The 25,095-nt window shown below is 48.6% G+C and overlaps 6 protein-coding genes across 6 annotated transcripts; 2 read left to right on the top strand and 4 right to left on the bottom strand.

Annotated features, from left to right (window-relative positions):
• Positions 1-311: 311 nt before the first annotated feature.
• Positions 312-4,899, top strand: I303_106229 (L-aminoadipate-semialdehyde dehydrogenase; the record flags this gene model as incomplete). The annotated part of the gene is made up of 5 exons (XM_018409530.1): positions 312-429; positions 537-1,517; positions 1,580-2,014; positions 2,067-4,193; positions 4,328-4,899. 5 exons carry the CDS (start codon positions 312-314, stop codon positions 4,897-4,899), a joined length of 4,233 nt encoding a protein of 1,410 aa, XP_018261803.1.
• Positions 4,900-8,427: 3,528 nt separating this feature from the next.
• On the top strand, positions 8,428-11,374 carry I303_106228 (uncharacterized protein; the record flags this gene model as incomplete). Its single annotated transcript, XM_065969335.1, has 4 exons — positions 8,428-9,868; positions 9,939-10,282; positions 10,445-10,695; positions 10,822-11,374. The coding sequence occupies 4 exons, from the start codon at positions 8,428-8,430 to the stop codon at positions 11,372-11,374; spliced, it is 2,589 nt and encodes an 862-aa protein (XP_065825407.1).
• A 193-nt stretch (positions 11,375-11,567) lies between these two features.
• I303_106227 (uncharacterized protein) lies at positions 11,568-13,869 on the bottom strand (the record flags this gene model as incomplete). The annotated part of the gene is made up of 6 exons (XM_018409528.1): positions 11,568-11,705; positions 11,768-11,912; positions 12,011-12,248; positions 12,353-13,461; positions 13,566-13,631; positions 13,703-13,869. The coding sequence occupies 6 exons, from the start codon at positions 13,867-13,869 to the stop codon at positions 11,568-11,570; spliced, it is 1,863 nt and encodes a 620-aa protein (XP_018261801.1).
• Positions 13,870-14,305: 436 nt separating this feature from the next.
• On the bottom strand, positions 14,306-14,638 carry I303_106226 (uncharacterized protein; the record flags this gene model as incomplete). Its single annotated transcript, XM_018409527.1, has 1 exon — positions 14,306-14,638. One exon carries the CDS (start codon positions 14,636-14,638, stop codon positions 14,306-14,308), a length of 333 nt encoding a protein of 110 aa, XP_018261800.1.
• Positions 14,639-15,704: 1,066 nt separating this feature from the next.
• I303_106225 (uncharacterized protein) lies at positions 15,705-22,009 on the bottom strand (the record flags this gene model as incomplete). Its single annotated transcript, XM_065969334.1, has 18 exons — positions 15,705-15,758; positions 15,825-15,948; positions 16,023-16,224; positions 16,290-16,652; positions 16,723-16,845; positions 16,909-16,996; positions 17,061-17,179; positions 17,248-17,334; positions 17,522-17,673; positions 17,736-17,860; positions 17,925-18,016; positions 18,070-18,141; positions 18,196-18,257; positions 18,350-20,706; positions 20,763-21,010; positions 21,068-21,353; positions 21,420-21,825; positions 21,894-22,009. 18 exons carry the CDS (start codon positions 22,007-22,009, stop codon positions 15,705-15,707), a joined length of 5,076 nt encoding a protein of 1,691 aa, XP_065825406.1.
• Positions 22,010-22,667: 658 nt separating this feature from the next.
• On the bottom strand, positions 22,668-24,855 carry I303_106224 (uncharacterized protein; the record flags this gene model as incomplete). Its single annotated transcript, XM_065969333.1, has 10 exons — positions 22,668-22,946; positions 23,027-23,122; positions 23,221-23,331; positions 23,407-23,593; positions 23,703-23,936; positions 24,017-24,161; positions 24,239-24,387; positions 24,457-24,601; positions 24,675-24,738; positions 24,808-24,855. 10 exons carry the CDS (start codon positions 24,853-24,855, stop codon positions 22,668-22,670), a joined length of 1,458 nt encoding a protein of 485 aa, XP_065825405.1.
• Between the last annotated feature and the right edge of the window lie 240 nt (positions 24,856-25,095).

Genomic DNA, 25,095 nt, shown 5'->3' with positions numbered 1-25,095 from the left:
CGGAATCTCGGATCTCGACTTTTATCAGACTCAATAATTATCCGAGATTCATTTCAGACTGACGTGGATATATGTGTATAAGGCGGTGAAGGCCGAAAGGAGTCGCGTGATAACGTCCTTTACGATAGATCCGAGTCATAGCTATCGGGTGAAAGAAATGTTGAAATGGATTGTTGGGACTGTTACAAGTCAAGTGAAACATCTGCTCTATCCTCTCTCTCATCGAGTACTGTAAAAAATTCATTGCCCTCCCTCGCTGCTCTCGTCTTCGAAGCAGCAAGTGAGGTTAACGGCAAAAGTCAAGCAATATCATGGCTGCAACACAGAGCGCCCCGAATGGGGATGACCTCAAACAACGGTTGGATAGATGGAGCAAGAGACTAGGTACTCTGCCCAGTCTGGCTTTGCCAACTGACTATCCCCGACCTAGTGAGTGTCTGCTTCCCCTTCCGATGTTTTTGCTCTTCCTGCCCAAGATGATATGCGCCGTATGCGACCCTTATCAGAAACAGAGCTGACTCCTTCTGTTCTTCAAGCGCCGAATAAGCTGGTCGAGTCAACCCAAACATTACCCATCCCCGCCAATCTCGCCCCCATACTCGGGAAACTCACTTACGAATTCTCAACCTTGTTCCCTTCTTCGGGTCTGCCGACACCCTATCACATACTCCTGACATCCTTCGCTATTCTCTTATTCAGGTACACCCCTGATCCATCGATGGTCATATGTACCTCTGCGAACGGAACATCGCATCCTCTATTGCTCAAGTTGGACATCGCAGTGGAGAACACATTCTTCGATGTGCTTAGACAGATAATGGAGAGAGAAGCGGAAGCCTCCGAGGACATCGTCTCTATACATTCATTAGTCGATCATCTCAAGCCTGAAGGACCTTTATTCCGAGTCCGTTTCTTCGACTCGACTCAGGTCCAATCCGACCCTTCAACATCCTTAACGACGGATCTTACTCTGTTCCTCCTTACTTCACCAACCGATGTCCCTGCCACTCGAAGTGCGATTGCGCCTCTATACTTGAGGCTGGCTTACAACTCCCTCTTGTTCACTCAATCTAGAATAACTTCCCTCTTGGAATCGCTCTTACAGTTGCTTTCTTCAGCAGCAGCCAAAGATCCATCTCACCCCATTGGCTCATTACCACTTCGTACAGCCGTTCAAGCCAAAGCTCTGCCCGACCCAACGGCAGACTTAGATTGGTGTGGGTTCGTTGGTGCCATCCCTGATATCTTCTCGGCCAACGCCAAAGCCCACCCGGATAGGATATGTGTAGTGCAAAGCGAGCCAGCGCCTGGGCAGACTATGATGGATGGTCCCTCGAGAGGAAGGAGGATCTTCACTTATCAACAGATCGATGAAGCTTCCAACGTAGTCGCCCATGCGCTGTTGAAGAACGGGTTGGAACGAGGAGAAGTTGTCATGGTGTATGCTGCGAGGTCCGTGGAGATGGTAGTCTGTGTCATGGGTATATTGAAGGCTGGTGGTGTCTTCTCGGTTGTCGGTGAGTTTGTGTCTCTAGATACCTGGTTGGGCATCATCTAACTAGAATCTCTCCTCGTACAGACCCCGCATATCCACCTTCAAGGCAGAATGTATACTTATCTGTTTCTACACCTCGAGCATTACTCATCATCTCAAGTGCGGGAGTACTGGCGCCCTTAGTTTCAGATTACATCAAAGAAAACCTCAATCTTCGATTACTCGTTCCTGCCATCGCACTCACCGAGACCGGAGTGACAGGTTCCAGATCGGGCGAAGAAGATATCCTATCTCCTTATCAGCAACATGCTCAAACTCCTGTTGGAGTCATACTTGGTCCAGATTCTCCAGCTACCTTGTCGTTTACTTCGGGAAGTACAGGTATACCCAAGGGAGTCAAAGGTAGACATTACAGTCTGACGCATTTCTTCCCTTGGATGGGTAAACGATTCGGCTTGAACGAAACTTCCAAATATACCATGTTGAGTGGTATCGCTCATGATCCGATACAAAGAGATAGTGAGTTAGCTGCTTGCTTATAAATCTCACCGGCTGACTTGTCTGTCGTCAGTGTTCACACCCCTCTTCTTGGGCGCCCAGCTTCACGTACCCACTGCCGATGATATTGGAACACCTGGGCGATTGGCAGAATGGATGGCCGACAGCGAAGTCACCGTCACTCACTTGACACCGGCGATGGGTCAACTGCTTTCCGCCCAAGCCACTCGAGAGATCCCTACGCTCAAGAACGCCTTCTTCGTTGGGGATGTTCTCACCAAGCGAGACTGCACGCGTCTTCAAGCTCTAGCTAAGAATGTGTGCATCATCAACATGTACGGTACGACCGAGACTCAACGAGCGGTATCGTACTTCGCCATACCCAGTGTAAACGAGGATATCTCCTTCTTGTCAACTCAGAAAGACCTCATTCCCGCTGGTCAAGGTATGATCGATGTTCAACTACTTGTCGTCAACCGGACGGATCGAGATGTCCCTTGCGCAGTTGGAGAGATGGGTGAGATTTATGTACGATCAGGTGGTCTAGCAGAAGGATACTTGGACCCCACAGCCACCGCTGAGAAATTCGTTACGAATTGGTTTGGATCCGAGCTCAAGCGAGAGGATACCCTAGTCAAGTCCAATCCGGATGCAGCCAAACATTGGTTCGGTATTAGGGATAGGATGTACCGATCCGGTGATCTGGGTAGATATCTCCCGGATGGCAGAGTCGAATGTACCGGTCGGGCGGATGACCAGATCAAGATCCGAGGATTTAGAATTGAATTGGGTGAAATTGATACCCACCTTTCGAGACATCCGTTGGTCCGTGAGAATGTCACCTTGGTAAGAAGAGATAAAGATGAAGAGAAAGTATTGGTCTCTTACTTTGTGCCGATCGATGGCGACGAACTAGACGGGTTGATGAGTTCCTCCGAGGCGAATGGTGAAGAAGAATCTGCCGATCTCAAGACAGAGATGATCAAGGGCGTCAAGAGATATCGAAGATTGATCAAAGACATCAGAGAACACCTCAAAAAGAAGCTACCATCTTATTCCGTCCCAGCGGTATACTTCCCCTTGAGAAAGCTTCCCTTGAACCCGAATGGTAAAATCGATAAACCAGCATTACCGTTCCCCGACACCACCCTTCTCGCACCAACTCCAGCGGCGAACGCGGATCTAACGCCGACCCAGAAGACTATACATGATATATGGTTGAAGCTTTTGCCTTCGCCACCACCCCAGGTTGCTCTTGATGAGAACTTCTTTGATATGGGCGGACATTCTATTTTGGCTACTCGACTGATATTCGAGATCAGGAAGACCTTCGTAGTGAATGCTCCTCTTGGCTTGGTTTTCGACAAGCCCACGATAGCTGGCCAGGCAGCCGAGGTGGATCAACTCAGGAATTCCGATTTGCGCGGTGCAGATGGTGCGGCTGACGGTAAAGCGGATACTCCTGGAGAAATCGACTACGCAGCGGACGTACCAGTACTCGTCAAAGAACTACCAGCTTCTTTCGAACCCCTCCCTGCCGACTTCGCTACCAAGCAATTAACAGTCTTCCTTACTGGAGCTACCGGATACTTGGGAGCGTTCATCTTGAAAGACCTGCTTTCAAGGAGAGTTGCCAAAGTCATTTGTCTAGTCAGAGCCAAATCACCTGAAGCGGGGCTACAACGATTGAGGGAATCAGGAGAAGGCCGAGGCGTGTGGGACGACGATTGGGTCAAACATGGAAAGGTCGAAGCTGTCGTTGGTGATTTAGCAGAAACGAATTTCGGCTTGTCGGCTTCAGAATGGAAGAGGATCTCGCAAGAAGCAGATTCTGTATTGCACAATGGAGCGATCGTCCATTGGGTATACCCGTACCCAAAACTTCGAGCTGCCAACGTTATCTCGACTTTGACGGCTTTGAGACTGTGTACGGAATCCAAGCCGAAACAATTCAGTTTCATCTCTTCGACTGCTGTGATGGATAATGAAGCTTTCATTGCCAAGTCCGATGAAGCGCTTTCGAATGGCGAAAATGGTGTCCCGGAATCGGATGATCTCACTGCGGGCGCGCAGGGCTTACAAGGTGGATATGGACAGACTAAATGGGTTTGTGAGAGGTTGATCATGGAAGCTGCGAAGAGAGGGTTGAACGGATGGACGGTCAGACCGGGGTATATCTTGGGTGATTCCAAGACTGCTGGTGAGTTTGATGTCTTACCTTGCCTCCCTCATATCATGTCGTGCGGTGGTGGCTTGGACTACTGGGATAGCGTGGGCTGGACTGGACTGAGCTAATTTCATCGTTGCCATTGTCCCCTTATCTCCTTTACACAGTCACAAACACGGACGACTTCCTGTGGCGAATGGTCAAGGGATGCCTCCAATTAGGTTTGATCCCCGATATAAACAACAGTCTCAACGTCTGTCCAGTGGACCACGTAGCTTTGTTAGCCTCTTCTGCAGCTATCTCATCTTTACCCAATCGACCATTCTCCATTGCCCAAGTCACCGGACACCCCAAAATACGCTTCAACGATCTCTTAGGATCGCTCTCCGTCTACGGGTACCAAGTTCAACAAGTAGAATACATCTTGTGGAGAACTAAATTGGAACAACACGTCCTGGAGACTCAAGATAATGCTTTATTCCCTCTCCTGCACTTCGTACTTGATGATCTCCCGACTTCGACGAAGAGCGCCGAGATGGATGATAGGAATGCTCAAGCACTTGCGTCCCAGAATGGGGAGAACCCCACGGGAGGAGTAGACCAGGATAAGATTGGACTTTATTTGGCGTGGCTTATCAGAGCTGGGTTCTTGGATCCGCCTGCGCAAGGAGGAAGGCAGTTGCCGGTCTTAGAAGGGGGGGCTATGAAAGCTATAGGAAGGACGACTGCTGGAAATTGATAGGAATACAGATTCATTTAGTACCCCCTTTGAGATTGACTTAGAGGACGGTTGCATCAATACATCAAGTGCAATAGATACAAGAAGAAGGATTTCATTGCTCTATTACTGTCTTCCGCCAAAATGCATGTCATTCGGACCGGAACAATTATCAGTTTCTCGTTCTCGTGATGCAGGCTCAGCAACATGAACTGACCTATGCTATACTGTGTTACGCATGATGAGGCCATGACAGTGGTGTTTCCTGGTTTCCTGCGTATATGATCTCGTCATCTCAACATGTAGTTCCTTTGTGCTAGATTGCGTCGGTTTTGAAATGTCGAGATATCATAGCATACTCATAATCAACGAGATACTGTACGCTCTGATAGAGTACGGTAATTCGTCTTCCTTTGTTCCGTTTCAGCACCCAATCAACATAACCTTCCTTTGTCAATTTGAGTCGTTAGTCCTCCAGCTCGACTATGGTTGGTTTAGTTTACTTCATGTGAGTGTTTTCTGTACTGAACAGTAGCAGACCTTCCAGCGTCCAGTCTTGATATACCATAAACATTTTCATTTCTCATTTCTCCTTGCACACTGCAGGTCTCGTCATCTGGCTTACAGTATCTTCGTTCAACATCAACATCAACATCAACATCAACATCAACATCAACATCAACATCAACATCAACATCAACATCAACATCAACATCAACATCAACATCAACATCAACATCAACATCAACATCAACATCAACATCAACATCAACATCAACATCAACATCAACATCAACATCAACATCAACATCAACATCAACATCAACATCAACATCAACGAAAACATCAAGGACGTCGACCTCTCGAGAAGAAGAAGCTGAAGCTAGGCCTCGCCGAATCGACGATCCCGTTCCGTCAGGTCACCAATCCAACACACCCGTTCCTCGATAGACACTCTAATTTGAGGCGTGGCCGTAGTACAGGCACAAGTGACCGGTAGAGTCGACTAGTAGATTACATCACCTGCGTCGCTTTTACCTTCGATAGCCGACGGCGACAGCGACAGCAACCCTGTTCTCACGTCTCACGTCACGAGACTGGACTCGCTCTCGACTCTTTGGTCGGACTGTGAATTTTGAAACGATTGGAAAGGTGACCCCCTCGGTCGTTTTGCGCCGCGCACAAATCAGTCCGTAAATCCCTATCAGGACGGTGTCTTCGCACTGTGCACTGTGCACTTGTTCCATGTCCATGTTCCATTCGTGTTTCCGGCTGATACCTGGCTTAGTTTCTGTGTCTCAGCTACTCGAAAAGAAGAGAAAGCAAGAAGTAAGGTTCATGTGAATATCGTTCCTGGCGGAGATTGATTTATTCAGGATACAGATCGACGAGCGACCAGGGATTAAATCTTCGAGAAGAGACGATTAAATTCGTTGAGAATAGACGAGGCAGTCCAGTGAGTGGAGAGTGGAGTCATTCGTGCTCGTGGCAACTTGTGCGGCTTCAGCCGGTATGAAACACGGGATACGTATACGTGTGGCAGATGGAAGATGGAAGATATAATAGACTGAGGGGTATGAATTCGATCACATCTCATCTGCTATATAGATCCCTATCTTCATCCCTCACTACCCTCGTTCATTCAGCTCACCGGTCAATCCAGATCGTCGAGTGGCGTTTCACATGCCATGATTGCGATCCCGCTCATTCGCCCCACCGCATGTATGTCGAACAAGCGAGTGTGGTGGGCATGAGTTATCTGATCACGGATGATCTCAATTCGACGCTGCTATGAATTGTATATATAAGATAGAGAGTGTGGAAGTCACTGACACCAGCAATACTGATGACTGATTTGGTTCGCATACGATAGGTTCGTTCGTACTCGTACAACAAGCCTCTCAGACTCGATATCTGCCCACACTCACTGGAGAACATTTTACGACTCGATAATCCCCCAACCATCTCAAGGGCAGGTGCTAAACATACAGACATACAAAGCACGCCAGCTGAAGGAATAACCAAGAGCCAGAGGTCACTTATTCCAACATTGAATCAGAACGAGAATACTGTACACCTCGAGACGGTTTCAATTCACAAGTCGAGCCTACTTCAGAGCAGAACGCTCTTCCTCTACTGTCCAGTCAACCAGGAACAGCAGACATTTTGTGTTCCACGGAAATCAAGGATTCCAGTACATGGTAACGGTACATCAAATAAAAGCCGACAACATCGGCAGCAACGGCCCGTCGGCGATTACAATCCACTCGAATCATCCGAGATCTCGGTAGCACCTCATACCCGGGATCGAAGTGACAATATACAAACAGACGAGTCCGACATAGCTCAGGAAACCGCTTGGAGACTCGGAGATTCCAGAAGAACAAACAGATTTTCCTGAGTCACCCTTTTTCGTGCATCGACTTATCACTCGTAACAGTCCTGATACAAGGCCAGCTATACCCTGCACCGCGCATACGGTAACATTCCAGGTGACTTTGTGCGCAGTCGGAAAAACGAATCAACACCATCCCCGAAGACTGATTTCAGATCCGCCCGAAGTCACAGGGCGATACTCCGAAGCACTATTGGAAAAATATAGTCTTGTCCAAAGAACAATAGCAGTCTAAAATAGTATCAGATCTCTCCGAACACCCTAAGTCACTAGTTTGCTGGTTTGACTCGTACGACCTGCAGAAGGTCCAACCGGATTTTGCGGAAAACATACACCAGAATACGGGAGATTCAGAACTCGAAGTCACCGGAAAGGTGTTTTAGTCCGTGTCTGTGCGTCAGCAACTTAGTGTGCGGCCATTAGTGCTCAATCCCCCGCTCTCCCTGTACCAGTGCGTCTGTTATACTCCGACAACTTCGCCCACTAGACGGCGTCGTCGTCAGCTTATTTTTCTCGGTTTTTGCTTTTTGTGAAAGCTCTATTGTTGTCAGCCCGCCAAGTGGGCATCGGAAGTGTTAGTGTCTCACTTGTTGCCATTTGTCAACGCACACAAAATCACCGTGTTCTCGGTGAGATCCTTTCTCGCTTCTCTCAAAAAAAGGTGATTAGATTTCCACGGAAGCCTCATGATCCGATGGAAGGATAGTTAAATTAACGACTGTATCCTCTCGGCCCTCGCTTCTCCTTTTCCCGCGGGACTGGCTCATTTAGCTTCTTCAAGACGAACGGCAACGGGCGTCACTGGTCACAGGCTACTGGTCCTGTAGGATCTAGCTAGTATCCGCTTCGAGGGAACAAAAGGGATTCCAGAAGTGAGTATACGTAGTGTATGACAAAATATATGAGTTCATTCACGCCTCAATCGAAGATGAGAGATAGGATGCTTATTGTTCTTTTTAGAGTTTATCGAAATATTCAGGTTATTCAGGTTATCCAGGATACTTTCCGGACGATCCCAATCATTTCCCTCCGAATAAAAAGGGTTGATCGGAGAATTTAACCGATCATAGTGGATAATCACCACGTGGCTATCATCAACAATCCTTATTGTTCGCCCTTTGCCCTAACGAATAAACAGATAAATCGATGAAATCATGAACAGACAAACCAGTCTTTTCAGGCAAGGTGACGGAATCCCAGGCCATAAGAATTGGCCCGAGGCCGACACGGCTACCGACGGACAGTCCGCAGGAGCAGGGGCACAAGGAGAGCTGGAGGAAGAATTGATGGATCTCGATGAAGATGAACGACCTCGAGATCAAAGTTTATTGACAAATTTTGGGCTTTCTCAAGATGGGACAAGTACAAATGTAAATAACCAACAACAAGGTTCAGTACTGAGATCACCGGTAGCCGCCTCCTCACAGTCACCATTCTCAGCATCTCAACATGCTAGTGTAGCTACAGACTCACCCATAAGAGAATGTTCCCCCACTTCGACTGTGAATAGCAATCTCAACACATCAACGGACAATCAAGCTAGAGTACTGGCTTCTTCACCATCATTTGTACACAGAAACAACCACAACACCAAAGTCATATCACCGCCTGACCCGCAGTATAATTGTACTGGCACTGGACACGCCCTTGACACACCCTCTTCAGAAGCAGACACCTGTACATACACACAACCATTCGGTGGGCAATCTTTGCCAGTGTCAACTAGCTTCTCGCCTTTTGTTTCGACTTCCGCATCCCTTCCTCGTCATCCCATACCCCACTCGACTCCGAACAATAGACCTGTACCGCTGAGACTTGCCTCCTCAACATCGGCCTCCTCATCAACCGCATCATCTGTTCGCAGCGCGCGCAGACTCAATCATTCTCCTTATACAGTCCCTCAAACAGCTAAACTCCTCTCATCATCAGCATCATCATCATCTTCGCCCAGTATGACGCCTTCAGGATTGGTCACAGTCAAAGATGAGCCTCGCACTCCAGTGCCGTTGCCATCTTCACCTTTATTCGATATTGGGGTAAAGGAAGAACCTTTGGAAGATGTGAACACTACACCGAAACGATCTTTCCATTCTCCCTCAGCATCAAGAATAGCTTCTTCACCCGGATCTATGTCAATGTCCCATCGTCGAGGTCCGCGACCCGACTTCCCTCCAAGGATGATTCGTACGCCAAGCGGCAACGCTATACCGAATGGTCCGGTCGGTAGTTCATCAGATATGAGAGGTCTACTCACCCCACAACATTCAGCTTCCTCGTCATCTAGACAACCGCCATACCCATCACCAATCCCATTGATATCAGCCCCGTTATCACCGCCACCCGGAACCGGTCAATCGTTCACGCATCCGCATCCTCATCTTCAGCAGATACGATATCATCAATCAGCGCCCGCTGTTCCCCTATCAGCCGCTCTGCCTCAACCCCCTACTCCGAACGGCAACGCTGCGGGAAAGGGTAAACAATCTGCGTATCAAGTCAGCCTGGATGAAATACCCAAGGACTTTGTAATCAAGAAACTGATTCAGCTGGCAAGTAAATACTGGTATGCCCCTCATTCTGCAGATTGTCATATTAGTGAGTCCTTTTCTATAAACCTCCCGACCGAGATCCCATGCTGAAGACACGTTCTGACCGACTTGTCTAGTCGTCCCGATCAAACGGACCTCACGATCACCTGCTATCCCATCAACACCCCGGACAGCTATACCGCCTCTTCATCAGAAACACTCCACCCAGCCTCATGTACCTCAGACGGCTAACAATGCTGGACTCGGCTTGCCCACTCAACCCGGAGACTCGTTCTTCGGTCCATCGACATCGGCCTCCGCTGCCGCATCGATACAAGCGGCCGCTCAGAATGCTTCGGCTGCAGCAGATGGGCATAACTCCCAGCCTGACGTTCTGACGAGTAGTGTTACAACTATGGAGGGCATGCGGGATGGGAACGGCGCGAGGAGAGGAAGTCTGCCTGGAGGCAATCAACTTGAAGTGAGTATCATTCCCGGGTCGACCTTTTCCCATATGTGCCAAACCTTTGCTCTATATGTCGCGCGTGGCTGCAGTATCACATCATGCTCCAGGCATCTCTCAAAGACTCCCCCTTGTCAAGCTATGATTAAGGAATGCTAAGCCCAGACGATCATTATATAGCAATGCCTCGTTTTTCCCTTGCACAAGGACTACCTAACAACTCAATCCGTCTTATTCCGCACTCTACTCAACTCGCAAGCTGCTCATATGGCCAATCCACCTCCGAGGGACGAGGAAGGCCGCCTCATATTTCAATCGCCAGTGATCAGAGGTGCGAAGGTCTTGCCCACCAGATCGGATAGACCAAAGGCGCTATATGTCCCGTTACCTGATCCTTCCAGTTTTGGCGTTATCTTACATTGGTTGTATTGGTGAGTGTTTTCTAAGGATCTGAACTTGGCTCCCTTTTCCGTCCCACCTTCCGCTCTCTTGCTCAATTGCATTTGCAACCAGGGGAAGCAAGGGTAAACAAGGGGCTAATGTAGTGATGAGCACAGGCACGATATCGACCATTTCAACCACTGCTTATCTAAAGGCTTGGTCACTTGGCAAGGTGTCATACGAAACATCGAATATCTTTCGCTGGATAACGAGATCAAATTGTTAGCTGGGAAATGGTGGAAAAGATGGGTCAGACCTACCGAAGCTACCGAGCGACGTCCATCGAGCGGCCTTGGCAATGGCACCGGACCTAAATCAGCCAGTAGACCCGGATCAGCAGTCCCTCCCTCCCTGAAATCGAGTCATCGGAGTCATCATGGAAAGGGGAAACGGAGAGCGTTTTCCACTTCGGCTGCGGCGATCAGTGCGGCGGCAAAGCGAGATAAGATAGCTAGTATGATGATGAATATCGATCATGATGATGATGACGACGACGACGAAGGTGGCTTTGGAGGGTTCGGTGGTCACAATGATGATGATGATGAGGAGGATGGGGGGTCGGATAGTGGGGATGAAGCTGATGATGAAGATATCATCGGAGCGAAGAAGGCGAACGTTGATGGGTTTGCCGATAATGTTAGTCTACAGCTAGGAGCGTTGACCTACTGAAAGTGGTATGCTAGTCCCCGTTGCGTCATTTGCGTCATTTGTGTATAATGTAAGGGCTTGATGTAGCTGTTTATACATTTGTATTTGTATCAATTCATAGCAGGCATACAGACATGATACATTGTTTTATCCGGTTCGCATCTATACACTCTGTTCCTCGGACGTAGTTGCGCTTCGATGCTTGTCAACATGCTCAGCTGGATTTGATCTTGGCAGTTGAGCCTACCTGCATAAGGTTATCTGGCGGCAGAGGTAGACCGAACAGAGGGGCAGCGAAGAGCCAAGTCTTCTCGATAAGATAAGCAGTAACGTTGATGACAGCGTAGAAAGCCTATGGCCGATGTTAATCTCCTTTGACGCATTTATGAGAACGAATTGAAATTCGATACTCACCATAGGTATGACACCCATAAAGATATTACCTAACAACCCTCGGCGTTGGATGGTCTCCCAAATCTCAGTCTCGACTATCCCTCTCGCCTTCTCAGATTTGAATGGTCCGGTCAAGCGATAGAAAGTGGGGAAAGCAGCTCCGAAGCTACGTATGCGAAAAAGCACTGTCAACAGACTGTTTCGTGCTGGACCTTGAGATTAAGTAAGATGCAATGAGAGGTACAGACACAGTTCAGGACTCACCAATAAACGAAGAGCACGAACCAGCCATACTCCCACCACAACTCGAACAGTCCAGGCGAACTGCCTATATCTTTTGACAGCGTTGACATGTAGGTAGAATGGTCTACACCGTACTGGATACGCGAAGTCGGCGAATGCAATAGGTGGTAAGTCTCTGGCGAAGTGGGTATCGGTATTCGCTTTTGAGAGAGAAGGAGCAGTAGTTGCGTTTGCATCTCTGCTATAGGTGGGATAGCACCTGTCCCATCAAGAATCGTTGATAAAGTAAGTCATATCGTGCTATGCATCAAGCAGCGGCGCATATTGAAGAAACGATAACGAGGAGGATCAGTGAAAACTCACCGACTCCAGGTCTGACGAAACCAACAAAACCAACCGAAAGGTCTTTCGCACTACACACTCCTCTGATGTCGCATTCTTCTGGACCACGAGGGTACCCTTCACCTAGCCATTCCCAATTCTGCTTGTACCCAGTACACAGCACTACCAAATCCGGCTTGCACGTCTTCGTCTTCCAGGCGGTCTCCTTCTCGCGGTGGTTCGGAGGAGGATTGAAGATCGCCTGGCCATCCTGGTCGAATTCCTTCGGGAAAGGGACGATATCGATCGAAGGTTGATTAGCAGGTGGTGGAGGATCGATATAATGCGCGAACAATTTATGGAGGGGCGAAAGGTTGTAGAAAGGTCGATTTATAAATTGCATTGCCTTTGCAGACTTGTTCAGAAAGACATAGGCTCGACCTTGTCTTTCCGGTGGTAGTTCGCCTGCCCACTGATTACATCCTGCCATGGTCCCAGTCAATACCCATAACACCCTTTTGATAACTAAGTCGGAGATGAACCACCTCAAATGCGATTGCGCGACCCATTTATGCACGTACGTGTCTTCGAACAGGTTGGTGATCAGTCCGTCGATAGGTAAATTCCCATTGAAGGTGAATCCTAATACTCTGAAATTATTGAGCACCTTGGGAAACGATAAGAACCCATTCCTGACTCCGAGCCAGACTTTCTTGGATCCAGCCATGATAGACTCGTAAGCTACATCCATGCCCGTCTCTCCTGCTCCGAGAATCAGCACTTCTTTGCCTTCTAGCTGGGAGCGCGATTTGTAGGAGGACGAGTGGATCCATTCTGGCGCATTGGGCGATTTAGGCTCGGTGTTTAGTCCAGGGATCGAAGGGATATTGGGCGTGACGTGAAGACCAGTGGTGATGATCACCCTCTTAGCTAGAATCTCGATGGGTTCGCCGATTGGACGTCTATCGGGGTCGACACGGTGAAGGACGGCCAAGTGCTTGTACCCGTCTTTCGGATCCTCGGGGTACTTTAGAGAGACCACTTTGGTAGAAGTGTGAATATGCGGTGAGATGCCAAAATGATTGGCATAGTCGTTGAGGTATTGCACGAAGTTGGGCAAAGAGGGATGATCGGGTGCGGACAAGGGATACCTGATACGGTTCCAAGGTCAGTCAAGATCAGCCCTTGCACGACTTCTGGTCTAGGTGTCAACACTCAAAATTCAGGACCCGATAATGGACCTAGCCAGACTCACCGGAAGTCGGAGAAACAAGTCAATTGTTTACTACTGACCAATTCCGCATTCTCGTATCCTCTCCACCTGTACGCCAAGTTAATCTCGAATCAGTCTTTCTTGCTTGCCAGTCTCAAGATGTGGGACCATTGACTGACCTGAAAGTACCTCCTATTTCCCGTTCCATCTCTACTAAGATCGGCTCTTCTCCCTCGGACCATCTTTCACCAAACTCGACCGCATATTTCAGCGAGACCAGTCCCGCTGGTCCTCCGCCAATGACCAAAGTCGATGTTTTCCTCGGCAGGCTACGATCTGCACTCATGTCGAAGGCGTCTACTTCAAGTACGCCCACTCAACGGTTGGATGCTAGCCTATCGTAAAGTGGTGATCAAGCAGCAACAAATGAACCGATGGACTAGACCGGATAACGCGGTCAACGATCGAAGCATGTTCGTCGCGATCGGGCAAGTCCGAGATCCTCTGTGGCTGTGAGGCGGAATTCCAGATGAGGGTCTCAATCGATCACTTAGCAGCAGACAGACTATGCATGGTCGCAAGCTATATGGTCAGAGCATTATGCATGTATTGCCAGCATTAAAGTCGACAGCCCATGCATATACCTCAAAACACTTTTACCCATGATGCAAGTCTCTCAACGAAGCAGGTGGAGTCCCGTGAGCACCTACGACTGGACCATACAATATTTTGGTATCTTATGGGTACTTGACATTATTTGGGTTGAGATATATATCCCTCACTCAAAGACAGCTCGTCTTGGCGATCTTTTCAACCGAGGTACTAGACCACAACGGCCATCCACCTCGACTTCTTCTCCTCATCTCGCTCTCCAATTTACAAATCTCCTCCTTAGTCTGCTGGATCTTCGCTTCCAACGGCTCCACATCGGACGTTTCCATACTGGTACCGCCCATATCAAAGTCCATTGCAAAACTCCTTGCTTGGTTAAGTTGATCCATGAGTACAGTCAAAGAAGAAAACCACTGTTGATGGGCTGTACGAAGCTCTACAGCTGGTAAGGCTTGTAAGTGGTTCAAAGGTTCTGAGGCTGTTCGTTCGGGGTCAGCGGGCATGTTCACAGACCGTCAGCGATATCAATCATTTTCTTTCTGAAAAGGTCAGAGAGACTTACAGGACTCATTGGGGCTTTTCTCGCTGTTTAGGTTCCGGCAGGGATTTGGGTTGTGGATATCGGTGCAAGTGGTGGGAAATGGCATCTTGGGGAATTGTTATTGGTTTTGTATGTTTACTTTTAAAATGGCTTTCATGAGCGGTCTAACAAGAGACTTGAGCTGAGCTAGATGGAGAGTGGTCAGACTACCCTCATGGGGATCAGCCGATTTTTAGTTGTATTTATACCTTCTCGGGACGACAGTCGTGTCTCGATCATTGTTTCCGTGTGAGGTATGACACCCATATGCAACCAGCGGTCCTTTATCCTTCTTTCTCCATGTGCCCCTGTTTGGTCCGAGGAAGCAACCCTTTCACCATAATCCAAAGCGATCCATAAGCTACAGGACGGTCCCTTGTCATCTTGGGATGTTCGGTCCGAGGTGTATGTGTGGGTGAGGGAACCGTTTTGAGTCTCTTTTCGCTCGATGTACGGTCCTTTCACCAGGAGATGAGACCTTTGAGTCGTCACAGTGTCATCCGGTACTATCCCTCCACCGTCGGTCCGAAGAGCACAGTCTGTGTACAGGACATCAGGTGAAACAGAACCCCACTCAGTGTCCTCCATTCCAGTGATGTTGGCGTCCTCGGTCCGTCCTTTTTTTTCACAAACTTTGAGTGATGCGTGCCATCTCTTGTTGTTTGACTACAGCATCCCTGGCAGCTTTCAGCTTGTGTTAGGTGGTATCGAATTTCGAGATTGCACAACATCATTTGCAAGCTGTACTGAACTCTGCTGAGTCATACTGAATGACGCAACTTTCGGACCGACTCTCTTCGTCTGCGGAAGCTCCGCTGCATTGCTTACACCCGAAGGCGCTCTACGATACTTCGCAGATCCCTGACGGTCCGATTGAAGAGCATTGTGGCCTGTTCGATGCATCCCGACGATTGGACTTCTATGCATGTCGTCATTATACTTTTATATCCGATCTGACCGCATCCTCATCCGCATCCGCTGCTCTAGATCTAAGCTGTGCTCGTAGCATCCCCACCTTTGGACTCATGAACCTGTTTCGCAAGCTGCCACAGACCATCGTATCAGCTACTGCGCCGACCTCAACGAATCCACTGCATATGCGGGCTCACCTCTAGAAGCTGGGACTCTTCTCCGGACTGCTTACACAGCTCCCTGAACGAGCCATTCTCCTTCTGCATCAACTCGTATGGCGTGCCGAATTCTACTACTTTCCCATGGTCCAGAACCAGTATCCTAGAATATAACATCAGCAATCAACCTTCCTCACTAAACCTTTCTCAGCTTCACATGGAAACAACGATGCTCACTTGTCAAGTCCACAAACAGTCATCAGCCGATGGGCAATGACGATCATCTGCACGTCCTTCATCTCCGATCTCAGCACACTTTGTATCGTCGCATCGGTCGCATGATCGAGGTTCGCCGTTGACTCATCCATGATCAAGAATGAGGACGAGCGTAATTTGAGAAGTCCTCGTGCTAAAGCCAGAAGCTGTCTTTGACCTTGACCTAAGCGAAGACCCATCTGATGAGCGGAGCCCGCGTTTGACAACGAACACTATCACCGAGCTTACTGAAATTCTTTCCGCCAACAGCGACTTTCTCATCAAGACTTCTTATCATCACTCTTTCTTCCTCTTCTCCTTCCTCTCTATCCGTAGCCGCGTCTTGACCCACTTGAAGGGTCTCTAACTTCTTATCCACCTTTTTCATCAGACTTCGGACGCTAGCTTGACCTCTGAGTGTCTTCTTACTTGGCGTAGATAGCTTCTTGGTGGGTGTAAGGGATGTCAAGTCGGCCTTCGAGGTTACTCTAGAGGGGTATCTCGATCTATTGACTAGTCCACATTGAGAAAGTGCTTCCCAGATTGCCGAGTCCTCATGTTGGTCAAATGGATCGAGATTATCCCGTACAGTGCCGGAGAACAGTTGTGCCTCTTTCGAATCGAATCATCTCCGTCAGCGATGGCCAGATCTTCACCAGGAGACGATTACTGTGCAACTCACCTTGAGGTAAAATCGTCAGCCTCGATCGCAAGGCAGTTAGGCTGATCTTTGATATATCTATTCCGTCTATCGTGATCTTCCCTCCATCTTGGTGCAAGAACCGGAAGAACGACAGTGCGAGAGCTGCGAATACCGTCAGTCATGGCGATGCCACATATCCTCAGAAAGCATGCGGATGATACTCACTGCTTTTACCAGAACCTGTCCTACCGCAAACACCTATCTTCTCTCGAGGTCCAATAGTGAAAGAAACACCTTGAAGTACAGGCTCGAGCTACCAAATAAGTCGCTGTCAGTGGCGAACCATGTAGAAGTTGTCACATGTGTGGATGATTTACCTGAGGCGCGTATTTGCATGTCAGATTCTCCACTACTACGCTTCCTTCTCTAGATGGCCAGTATGCAGGAGGCTCAATTCCTTTCGCGTATTCTTCCTCCTCTACCTCGAGCTCGAGATCTAGTTATGTATCTTTCATCAGTATACGCACGGAGAAACTTAAGCTGCACTTCAGTGTTCGTACTTACATTCACCCACTCTCTCCACGCTATTCATACTCATCTCGCTGGCCGCATATAGCCTTACGACCCAAAGGACATACTCGGTGAATGACACTACCGTGAGTCAATGTGCTATCAGCGAAACATACCCTTCGAAATTGGACCGGGCTTTGGGGCGAGGAGCAGGGGCGAGAGGCGAGGGGCAAGAGAGGAGGGGCGTGAATGGGGAGGAGAGGGCGGAGAGGCAAGGTGGGAGGTAGAACAGCAAAGGAGGTGGAAGGGCATGGGCGAGATAGCTTACAAGCATAAGTGATCGACAACCCAACTGCACCAGCATCCATGTCCGGATTTCTCAGCGCGAAAACAGCCGCGAAGATAGTGACAAACGCTCCAATGAAGTTTGAAAAGTTGTTGAGGAGTCGATTTATCTGCCACAGGTACCAGAAACATCGTCTGTACTCAAAGCGATTGATCAACTCCTGTTCTTTTGACAGCGATGTCAAAAAAGCACTTACGTGTTCTGGTCTATCTCTTGGAACAACTTCCTCAGGAACCTCGCACTATCTCCGTAGGATCTGATGGTAGACATGCCGACAAGAACCTCCGAGAACGAAATGAAGATCGGTGATCGAGTGACACTCTACGGGCGGCCAATGATTTAGCATCAAGTTACACCAGGAGCGTATTATCTGGAGGTGACCCACATCAATTCGCTTGATCTCCCTGTTCGTAGTCACGTACAGCGACCCGAGTATCCAGTATGCCAAGACGATCAAGACGAGGGCTAGGAGGAACGCTATCTCAAGGAGTCAGCATTGCTTTTCTCAGATTCGCTTGACCATGACCTACCAGGAGTGGAGACGGTCACAACCAACAGAATTGCTCCAGCCGAGAGACACGAATTGGCAAAATACATCAAGACTGGCGCACCAAATCAGCTTGAGTTCCAAGTATTCACATGATGGCAATACTCACTTTCACCAGCTTCAGTATCTATGGACGACATATCTTTGCTCAATCTGTTCATTATTCGGCCTCTATAATTCAACCGAGGTGATCAGTCCTTATTCTCCGTTGGACGTCGTAACGATGAAGGGAGAAAGGCAACGATGAAGTGAGCAAGACTTACGATGGCGTTGAATCAAAAAACCGCATCTTGGCACCTAGGATTCTTCTTACTAATTTGCTGTACAGTTCCTGGCTCGCCGTCAAAGCACCAAAGAAGGTGATTCCTACTCTCGCGGCTACCGCAAGGACATAGCAAGCCGATATGCCCCAGTAAACTGTCAAATAGAACAAGGTGGATCTTTGCTTGGTCAATTGGTTATGAAGTTCCCGCTGAGCAGCTTCTCGTACAGATGGTAAGAGGGAGGAAGCTCGATCGTTCGAATTAGCCCATTCCTTGATCCAAGTGTTATTCGCAATTTGCAGTATCTGAGATCCGATGAAAGCGAAGATCACGATGAACCAGAACAGACCACTTCCCATGGACTTGAAGTATAGCCAATATGTCCCAAATCCTACCATACCCTGCCCAGATGTTTCGGCGGCAACTAATTGTTTGTCCAGTTTCACCTCCGAGGTAGTCTCAGCGGCTTTGTCCACATCGGCTTGTTTCTGCACTTCCAATATTTCGGCAGGTTCAGTGTCTAATACGGGTTCAATGAGATCGTCGGCGACTGGTTGAGTAGGGGGGAAGCCAGCTGAAGAGCTTGCGGTCGGTGTAGAGCTGGTACTACTTTCGTGTAAGTCCAGATATCCGTTTGATGAAAGTTCGGTCGGTGAGCCAGATGCCGTTACTTGACCATCTTCGAGCAACACCACAAACTTCGAAGCTGGCGCTACCAAATTGACTTGATGGGTGACCATGATGACTGTTCGACCTTCGATCAGTGTACCTTGAAGCACGTTGTCGTATAAATGCCTGGCAGTCTGAGCATCGACGGCGGACAAGACGTCGTCCAGGATGATCGTTTTGGCCGAAGAGTATACCGCTCTGGCGAGGGCGATTCTAGCTTTTTGACCTCCGGAACAGGTGGTCCCTTTCTCTCCTACTTCGGTCTCGTCACCCAGTTCGAATATTTCGAAATCCCGTCTCAAAGCACATGCGTCGACAACGTCATTATACCGCTTTTGGTCCCACTTGGTTCCGAAAACTATGTTCTCCTTGATGGAGGCTCCAATCAGCCACGGGGTCTGGGCACAGTAAGCGACGGTGTCTGCAAGACCTGTCGACGGGTCAATCGGGCATATATCCCTGTTGGCATGATCGTCAGGCATGAACACTTTGCCTTGAAGCAACATGGCCTCTCCCAGCAGACCTAGTATTAGAGTTGTTTTTCCGCATCCGACAGGTCCAGCAATGATACTCAGACCTCCAACAGGGAAAGACAGGTTCAATTCGCCCAAAGCAAACGGTTCCGCATCGCCGTCATCTAATTGATTGAGATCTTCATGCGAGCTGTACCCAAGAACAGCATTCTTGAAGCCGATCGTTGGCTCTCCAGGTCGAGGAGTAGAGAGCTGACGGTATTTGAGTGTGTCCGGTTCGTCCAAGTACGCCTGTATCCTCACGCAAGAAGTGTAGGCTTGGAGCAATCTTGTCAACGTGTCTTGAAACAATGCCAACGGATCTTTGAGCATGTTGAACAAGATCAGAGACGCAAATGCTCTGTCGGCGGTGAGAGGCTGCTTGAGCACCATGCTGTGTACGGCAAAGGCGACACCGGTGACCAGGACTGGTGTGCCCCATACGAAGATCTGGAAAAGTGTAGTGGTGGCAAATCGATGTGCTAGAACACCTAACTCCTTCTTTCTAGTGAGCCCCATGCGCTCGAAGAACTTATCTTCCCATGCGTTGAATTTGATCAATTTGATGTGTGCGATGACTTCAGTGACGGTTTCAAGTCTAGCATCCGTAGCAGCCATGAATCGTTTCTGGTAGATTGTGTAAAGTCGACCAATAAGGCCTTGAAGTGGCATAAGAGCGATCAGAACAGCGGTACCTGCGAAAGAAGCTGGTCCGAGCGTCATGTAGAGGAGTATCGAATTAAGGATGACGGCGAAGGGGCAGGACACAAGGTAGTATGTGTATGCGCAGATTTCCGATATTGTGAAGGCATCGACTGAGACGAGATTGGCGATTTTACCCTCGCTTGCTGCTGCTTCGGGATCTTCGACGACTTTACCGTTGACATCTACTTTGGTTTTCTTCACGTTGCCCGACAGGTCTCTCCTTCTGAGCGCCTTGGCGAAGACATCCGAGACGATGATAGCTCGAAGTCGTATACATAGTCGACGACCAATGAAAAGTGATTGACCCATAAGCACGACACTGAGCACTTGCCCACCTGCCATCATCGCTACGTAGAGGACCGCTACGTGGTTGGGCTGATTCGATGTTTCCCTTTCTTTCACGAATTGAAGCAGAAGACGAAGTCCCGTTGGAGGCAGGTATTGGAAGAGAACAAAGATGATAGCCCAGATCTGTCGAGGACAGGGTCAGAAGGGAATCAAACGACGACAGCCATTCCCTGACTCACACATTGGTATGCCAGTTCTGGCGAGAAAAACCAGAATAGATCGGCGCCTAGATTCCTGACCCGTTTCTCCCCCGTCTTAGCTAGATGTGTCTTATCCCTGCTAGCTCTGTAGGCTCTGAAGGCACCAAGTGAAGATGAAGCGGAATCATCTTCCCTGATCGCGGGTATATCTTGAAGAGTGATGGGTTTGAAGTAGTGCTTGAACAGTAGGGGAAGCAGAAAGGAATAGGTTGCTCGGGCAAACACAGCTGGACGCGTTTTGTTAGATCACTGAATAGGCTTGCTCGGTAGCAATAGTGACTTACAAGTGGGTTCTTCACAGTGAGTGGGTAGTTTCTCTCCGTAGCTGCCTGACGAGCCGCCCCCTTGTGAGAATCCTTTCTCCAGCAATCTGTCCAAGGACTCCGAATACGGTAGACTAATCATAGCTATCCAGTAAACAACCTCAATTATACCGCTTGCTATCCTCAGGGTAGAAGTATGAGGTTGCACGATATTCGATCGAAATGCGATGAGCGAGGGCAGGATGTGTATGGTGAGTATAGCTGTCAATGGAGACGATGGGATCAAGGCTATCAGAGCAAGCCATCCCTAAAACGACACCGAGATCAGCTTGATAGCTCGGTGCAGCCCAATTGCAATGCATGCCAAGCTCACCGGAAACACAACATCACGCCAACTGCCCTCTATCACAACTCTGGCAACTTCCAACTCAAACCAAGCCAAAGCCCCCACAATACCGACCCAGAACCGTAATCTCCTCCATTTCGATTCCGCTCGTTTCGATTTCTTCTTCCACTCTTTGACCACCTGTTCAGCTTCCCCATCCGCCAATTTTTCCTTTCCTTGCCCTTTGGTGGGTATCCGCAGATTTGAAGCGACAGCATCTAAGATCACATTCGATTCGAGCTTAGCCAGATCGGACGCGGCAGATGGCGAAATGAGGGTGTCTGTCGTAACAGGAGCATAAGTCTGTGAAGGGAAATACCGAGGTACCGAAGTTGTAATGAGGATATACACTGCTGATAAGCCGATGATAACGAAGGGTATGTTATTTATATACCTAGGGGATGAATGTCCGAGCGACTAGTCAGACCGATGTTCTACGCTCAGGGGAATACCTAGACGTACCGGTCAACAAAACAAGTGGTAAAATCCGTTCCATCCCAGATCTGGTCGCACGAAGCTTGGGTAAACAGTTCCACTGATTTGGTGGATACAGCTTGCAAATTGAAGACAATACTCATCGCGAAGGGCGGGAATCATCGACTTGGTGTATTCTGATGGCGACCGACTCGTGATGACCCTGGAAGTGGGGAAGCTATATATGCTAAATCCCGGCTGAAAAAAACTGGTAGCCAAGGCGATGAACGGGACCCCAGCTTAAAAATTATTAAGTCGAGTAATGCGGTCCTCCTGACCCGGAAGGTGTCTATACCCCTTCAGATTGTTTTCACTTTGTTGGCTAATTCAGAAGGTTGGAAAGGGGGTAAGGGGGTGACTGCTGCCGGTTTCGAGGTCCAGAGATAAGAAGGGTATATTCCCTTTGTCACGCCAAGGAGAAGGAGAAGCTTTATATACACACAAAACCCTTCCGCTAAAGGGAAGCACGGCCAGGACAGAGATGATATCTACTAGTATCGAGTCGATGAAGATGGAAGGGGACAAAAGTAGGATACGATAACGGGTACTTTTTATGGTTGAAGATACTGAGATCGTGAGATATGACGTGCCAAATTTCACCCTCACCACACGCACAGACGCGCACAGACAGGGAATAGCGGATACATCCGATCAAGTATGCTTAATCCAACGTGTGTTCACTGATTCCTTATCTACCTTATACTATATGACCTCGCATCCAGCTGATGGTGTGAAACTACCAAGTCCCGTCCGCCACCTGACTTAGGATAGCACGGCAGTACTATGTGCCTTCGCAATGACCTGAGTGCTCGCGAGTTCGTCCAATTCCCGATCCTTCTGCTCTACTTCGGGAGTCCTAACTCCCTCCGAGCTCTGCTCAGAAGCAGGCTCGCCCTTATCGGGACCCTGCAAAGCCTTTCCACCCATATACCACATCCCAAAGAAGGTCAATCCCCACTCTGCTACCGAAAATACCAGTGAAGGTGGATACCCATGACGAAACCGCGGCGCTTCGACCGTAGGGAAAGTGAAGAGTGGCACCTACAAGTTCAACGAGAAAGATCGCTCGATTAGCTTTGCACCAGCAGGCAGATAGCCAACTCAGTATAGAGGCGACTTACCCAGATATATGTGCAGTATCCCATCGTCATACATGTGCTAATGATTAACGCTCTTTCAGCAGGATTATCCCGCATAGTACTATTTATCCAGGAATACTGCCCGCATCGAAAAAGCACTGTTAGTACTCAACTCCAGCACCTTGTTCACTACTGAAGTGAGGTCGTGCAAGAGTACTTGTGTGAGTCATACTTACAAAGATCGGAGAGGCCATTGCGGAAATCCCGGTAAAATAAAATGCGAAGAATTTCAGCCCATTGGGGATATTCCAGATATTCATCAAGATCAATGAGAAGACCGAACAGCTCTGCGTGCAGACCACGTCAGCTTATGACCTTCACTCACACATACAAGATCGATTGAACGTGATACTGTAGCTCACCGCTTGGAAGGTCCACAGACCTGGTCTACTGACTTTACCAGCTAACGTCGTGCCCAGCCAAGAAGACAGCGCAGAGATCAAGTAGCTGAAAGTGGGTAAAATGTTGATCAGACTGATCGATAAATTTGTGTCGGCTTTTAACCACAAGACCATATATCCTTCCCAATAGTGCGCTTGAATCATGCAGCTACAATGTGCAGATTAATTGTCAGCGTAGCGTCATTCAAGATCGCGGGTATCGTGTGGTAACTCTGACTGTCACGGAGAATCTGCAGAAAGAGCTAGAAGATACTCACATGTATGTTGCTACACAGATCCAGAACATCGGTTTCCTCACCACGTTCTTGACAGTCTTGATAGTCACCCCACTATCGCCTGATCCCTGATTATAGCTCAATCTGGATTTGGCCAAACTGAATTCCGTTTCGGTGAAATACCATTTCTTCGGACTGTTGATCAATCCTGGAAAGACAGCAAAACCAAGGAACGATATTGGCAGAGTGATGATCCCGTTGATAATGAATAGCCATCTGTACCCGAAGCTTCATCAATAAATTCCCAGATCGTATTCATGTCGATAAACCAAAGGGAGAAATGGTTGAGGACTCACTTCCAGCCACTGTACCCATTCACTCCACTCAAATTGTTGTAAGCCGCCGCTTGAAGGTATCCCGAGAACATCTGTCCGACCGAATTACCCATGAACCATACCCCGGCTCGCTTGAACAGCTCTTCTTGCTTATACCACGATCCGACTACCTCAGTCGAATAGCATCAAATCAAGCATCAGTGCGCGATTCAACTCAACTTTATTGAGAAACGCTTGACTCACGGACAAGATGAGTGCCCCCGAAACTTGGCGCGGAGAAGAATCCCAATAACGCTCGGATGATGTACAGATGCCACACTTTAGTTACTCTTGCTTGACAGAACGTCAACACCGCCCAGATAATCTCCATTGTAGGTAAGAGGTAGGGTGCTCTGTGACCAGAGTATCATCGTTAGAAAGCGCTCCCGCTTTCCATTTACACAGCGTTTGAAAATGCTTACAAGCGCGGCTTCGATTGAAGGGCAATCAAGGGCCATTGACCGACTACATCTGCAAATAACGATCCACCATCAATCTCGAGAGCCCCTGCGCGCCATTTCGCTCGATCCCAACGGGCAAGTGAATCGCACGTACAGGCGGTATAATCTGAATAAGATCCGAAAGTTACAAATCAGCTTCGGGGGAATGACCGAGGAGACTGGGACACATGCATACTCACAAGCCACATTGAAATAATTCAGATCATTTCCTCCAGCATTCAAGTCTTCCTTCATACCGGACACCTACAACAATCACGTGATCAGCAATTGTGATATGCTCTTTCAAGCAGCTGACAGGACGAGTGTACTGACATAGGCATTGGTGATATTGGTCTGGTCGAGGTACTGGTCAAATGGCATTATCAGTAATTTCGTCTGATGACGACCGTAAGAATCGCAGCAGGGGTGGGAAAGACTTTGAGATTCACCTTGCAAAAGACTATAGACAGAACGACATACGGTACATCAGTCCGTGCATATCTCCCAGTTCGTCCCGTCGGCGATTTCAACACCTCAATATGGCAGTAAGGAGCTCACAACTCAGACAAGCAAAGATCAGAATCGTTATGTCGAGTTTTCGGAGCAACTTGCGCTCTTCTT

This window comes from Kwoniella dejecticola, chromosome 7, assembly GCF_000512565.2.
Source record: "Kwoniella dejecticola CBS 10117 chromosome 7, complete sequence".
Taxonomy (NCBI): Eukaryota; Fungi; Basidiomycota; class Tremellomycetes; order Tremellales; family Cryptococcaceae; genus Kwoniella; species Kwoniella dejecticola.
This window is presented reverse-complemented; position numbering and strand designations above follow the sequence as displayed.